Source organism: Neophocaena asiaeorientalis, unplaced genomic scaffold, assembly GCF_003031525.2.
Source record: "Neophocaena asiaeorientalis asiaeorientalis breed wild unplaced genomic scaffold, Neophocaena_asiaeorientalis_V1.1 scaffold543, whole genome shotgun sequence".
Lineage (NCBI taxonomy): Eukaryota > Metazoa > Chordata > Mammalia > Artiodactyla > Phocoenidae > Neophocaena > Neophocaena asiaeorientalis.
In genome coordinates this window covers 488,246-492,460 of record NW_020173671.1, presented here as the reverse complement: position 1 = coordinate 492,460, position 4,215 = coordinate 488,246, and the positions used below count along the sequence as shown (strand labels likewise).

The 4,215-nt window shown below is 60.5% G+C and overlaps 1 protein-coding gene across 1 annotated transcript in view; it reads right to left on the bottom strand.

Annotated features, from left to right (window-relative positions):
• GUCY2D (guanylate cyclase 2D, retinal) overlaps positions 1 to 4,215 on the bottom strand; it is a 12,747-nt gene that overhangs the window by 1,066 nt on the left and 7,466 nt on the right. The window contains exons 8-15 of the mRNA XM_024748456.1: positions 3,496 to 3,702; positions 3,241 to 3,397; positions 2,554 to 2,703; positions 1,800 to 1,948; positions 1,126 to 1,289; positions 838 to 1,030; positions 428 to 602; positions 31 to 129 (exon numbers count right to left, since the gene is read on the bottom strand). Of these exons, the coding sequence (XP_024604224.1) occupies positions 31 to 129; positions 428 to 602; positions 838 to 1,030; positions 1,126 to 1,289; positions 1,800 to 1,948; positions 2,554 to 2,703; positions 3,241 to 3,397; positions 3,496 to 3,702 (1,294 nt within the window). The remainder of the gene's footprint in view (positions 1 to 30; positions 130 to 427; positions 603 to 837; positions 1,031 to 1,125; positions 1,290 to 1,799; positions 1,949 to 2,553; positions 2,704 to 3,240; positions 3,398 to 3,495; positions 3,703 to 4,215) is intronic.

Genomic DNA, 4,215 nt, shown 5'->3' with positions numbered 1-4,215 from the left:
TCCCCGCCCCTCCCGCCCCGTCACACTCACGCAGCCCGGTGGACTCCATGCGCGAGGCTGTGTTGACCGTGTCCCCAAACAGGCAGTACCGTGGCATGGTGAGGCCCACCACGCCCGCCACGCACGGGCCTGTGGAGACACGCGGCGTCGGTGGGCTGGTTGGCCCGCGCTGAAGCTGGCCTGCTGGCGGCTGGGTGGCACCTAGGGCTCAGGGGGGCCTTTAGCACCGCATAATCTCCACTGGCTTCCCAAAGAAACCCTCTCAAGCTACCCTCCCAATTACAATGCGGTGCCTGCTGTGAAAAGGTGGCTTCAAGGCAAGTCCCCGCCCCCACCCACTCCATGAGTTTGCCTCCTGTCTAGGAAACCTGGAGCCCGGCCCTAACGAGGGAGATGGGCTGCAGAGCCCGGGAAGGCGCGGAGTTACCCGAGTGCAGGCCGATGCGGATGCGCACGGGCACCTCGGGCATGTGCCGCATGCGGAAGGTGCCCACGGCACTGAGGATGTCCAGAGCCATGTTGGCGATCTCTGCTGCATGCCGCTGCCCGTTCCGTTGGGGCAGCCCTGAGGCCACCATATAGGCGTCCCCGATTGTCTCCACCTGAGGAGAGAATTCAGTACTGAGCACCCGGCCAATGCCAATGTCCCTTGTCGGGAGGCCTAAACTGGGGTGAGTGCAGAGATCCTGGGGAGCCTTCCAGCTGGGGGACTGAGCTGGGGACCGGCAGAGGAGAAAAGGGACAGGAGGGCTGGGAAAGAGGATTGTGCTGGTGACCTCGGGCAGGGGGGTGGGGGCCGGAGAAGCTGAAGGAGGGCTTGCCCCCTACACACCCCACCTTGTAGACATCATGGGAGCCGATGATGGCGTCAAAGAGCGTGTAGAGGTCATTGAGCAGGTCCACCACTTCGATGGGCTCACTCATGGCTGAGATGGTGGTGAAACCCACAATGTCACTGAAGTACAGTGTCACCTCCTCGAAATACTCGGGCTCCACGGGTGTCCCCATCTTCAGCGCCTCAGCCACAGACCTGGGGATGGCAGGTGGTGAGCTCACCTGGAGGCCACCCCAGTCTGGCTGGATTCCAGCTGTCCTCCCCACCCACCTCTCCCCGTAGGCACCCACGGAGGCAGCATCTGTGTGAGCAGCCGGTCTGTCTTCTGCTTTTCCAGCTCCAGCTCCTCGGTGCGCTCCCGGATCAGGTCCTCCAGGTTGCTGGAGTACTGCTCCAGCATCCGCAGCATCGAGTCAATGATGTTCATCTTCCGGCCCTTGTTGATGCTCTTGAACTAGTAGGAGGAGGAAGCTGGTGGGGCCGCTGAGGACCTGGCCGGCCATGCCCCTCTCATGGGGCTGTATTATGCCTGATCCTCTGCCCCCACCCCCTTTCATCTATACCCATCAAGCCCGTGCTGCCCCGTGCTGGGCACTGTGTTTTCACAAGTTATTAGGAGGTCACCTGTTCTGTTAGCAACTGACAAGGCGCTGGAACCAGCCCAGTCTTTGGACTCCCAGGCCAAGGGTCCTTCTCCCTCACTAGGCCAAACACATACTCAATAAATGTCATTTGAATTGAATTAAATATTTCTCCCACCCAGAGATCCATCTTCCACTCCAAAGGCCTCCACAGCCCCCATTCTAATTCTGTCCCCACCAAACCCTTAATCCTCAGATGACCCCTTAGGAAGTAGCCTGGAAGGTCAGAGATCCTGCCAGCTTGCCTTCCTGCAGCCTCCCCTCCCCCACCCCAAGTTGTTGGCAAACGGCCAGCCCAGTCCTTGCCCAGCCCAGCCCCTGACCAGGTCGAAGGTGCGGTCCATGGAGGGCCGAAGTTCCGGCTGCTCTGCCCAGCACTGTTTCATCAGCTGGATGCACTCCATGGGCGCCTGGTCCATGGACACCGAGGGCCGACACAGCGGAGGGGGGCTCTGTACCCTCTTCACCACTTCTGGAGGCATGAAGGGAACAAGAGAGGGGGTGTGCCAGAACAGAAGCCACCTCTGACTCTGGCCTGATTGTTGAAGCTCAAGAGGAGGGGGCTGGAAGGGGAAGCTTCAGTAGGTGGGGAAGTGTAGTGTGGGAGGTGTTGCTGGGAGCAACAGGACCCTGAACTCTGGGGGCCAGGGGCAGTAGGAGGGGCCAGGCAAAGAGACTGACATTTATTGCACGTAAGACAAGTGACGGTTAGAGTGATCAAGTAGCATGCTGTATCCTATACATGATAATATAGATCTGAACCAGATCCATCTGCTCTGTTTCCCCCTTCCCCCTATGGTGCTGCCTCCCTGGGGCCCCTAAGAACCAGAGAGGAGCTTGCTACCACCGTTGGGGCAGCAGGCTGGGTCCAGGGTCGGGACAGAGGAAACCACTGACGTCTGGGTGCTGAAAGGCCGCCCCCTCCCATCCTGATGCTTGGCTCTCCACAGCCCTGACCCTTCAGAACTCAGCTCTAGGGAGTCCCACATAAGTAAGTCTCAGCACCGAGTGAGGCTGGGTCTCTGCCTAACAGCAGGGTGTCTTTCTAGTCCAAAGGCCAGGCGAGGGCGGCCGTACCCTCGGGAGTCAGCTCCAGCATGGCGTAAGGGGCGCTGCGGCACACGACCTCTTGCATGATGATGCCCAGACTGAAGACGTCGCCGGCCAGCGTTCCCCGGCGCTCCAGGGCCGGGTCCCGAAGCAGCTCCGGGGCTGTCCATAGCTGATCTGGGGTCGGGGAAGGGGGCGTGGGCACGCGGAGGGCCATAGAGGCGCTAGGGACAGACCCTCCCACACCCTCACCAGAAAGCCCAGGCTCGCACCCGCTCAACTCCCCAGCCTCAGTCTGGCCCTGCTGCCCGCAGCGATCCCCAGGAGAAACTACGAGGAACCCAGAGCAGGTCTCAGAAAGCCGGGCCCTCACAAATAGGACCCGCCCTTTAGACAAAGCGGTGCCGAGAGCAGACTGGGTCCCTTGGGCACAAGCCCCGCCCTTAGGCAAAGCCCCACTAGAAGCAGACCCCCCCTGAAAGGGCAGGAGCTCCGCCCCTCAGGCACAAGTCCCGCCCCCTAACGACTCCCCGCCTCCCCAGTCACGGAGCCAGACCCCCTTCATCTCAGAGGTCACAAGACCTCCGCGGCAGGAGTCCCGTCCGGTGGGTGTGGGATGGACAGAGTGCGAGGGAAGGAGGAAAGGAGAGGGCCTTGAAACAACGGGGATACGGGGGCTGCTCGGCCGCCCGAGAGGCAGCCGGGGAATCCTACCCTCCGCGCTGGGAGGCTCCGGTAACACCCTCTGCGCTTCCAGCAGTCGCCCATGACCGTGGTCGGTGACTTTAAGCACGAACCTCCCGTCCACCACGCAGTTCCGTGACTTCAGCCGCCCGTGGGCCACGCCTCGATGGTGCAGATACCTTATTCCCTGGAAGGAGTGGCGTCAGGGGCAGCCTCAGCCCACGCGGTTCCCCCCGCCAGCTCCTCCCCGCCTCAGCCCACCCGGTCCCACCCCGACACGCACACCTTGATGAGGTCCAGTAGGAGGGAGGACTTGAACATCCAGTCCAGCTTTATGTCTCTCTGAGCGAGGAGGTCTTGGAGGGAGCCACGGGCACAGTGCTCTGAGACCACAGCCAGCATCCCTTCCCCGGGGGCCGCGGCACCGCCAGCTCCCCCCGCCAGGAAGAGCCCCAGGTAGAGGGCCACGTTCTCATGCCGGAGCTCCCGGATCTGGGGGAGGGGGCGGGAATTAACAGGCCCCGCCTGTTAATTTGGGAGCTAGGTGGGGAGGAGGCTGTTCTTCAGGTCTGTTTTTGATTGGAGGATGGGGTAAAAATGGTGAGCGGAGAGGTCTATAGGGCATGTAGGGGCTTCCTTCTACAGATACCTTCTCTCTCTAGGAAAGACGACACAGTCAAAGGCCACCGTGCACACACTGAACGTGGTGTTAACTTAAAGTTATGAATGAAAAGACAATTTTGCGCTGGCAAATCAGGACCCAGGCAGTTTCTGATTTATTAACCATAAGACTTTGAACTTCCTGGGTCTTAAGGGAAAACACCTCATGAAGGAAAAGCTCCTGGTACTCACCGCCCCCCCCCCGCCCCCAACTTCTGATATAACCGTCCCTTGAGGGGACAATCAGGCAGACACTGCAGTGCTTTCAAAAATCACCAGAAGTGGCTTATGCTGGTGACTCAGCCCAGGGCTGCTTTGCTTGTTACATCATTGTGCCAGATAGAG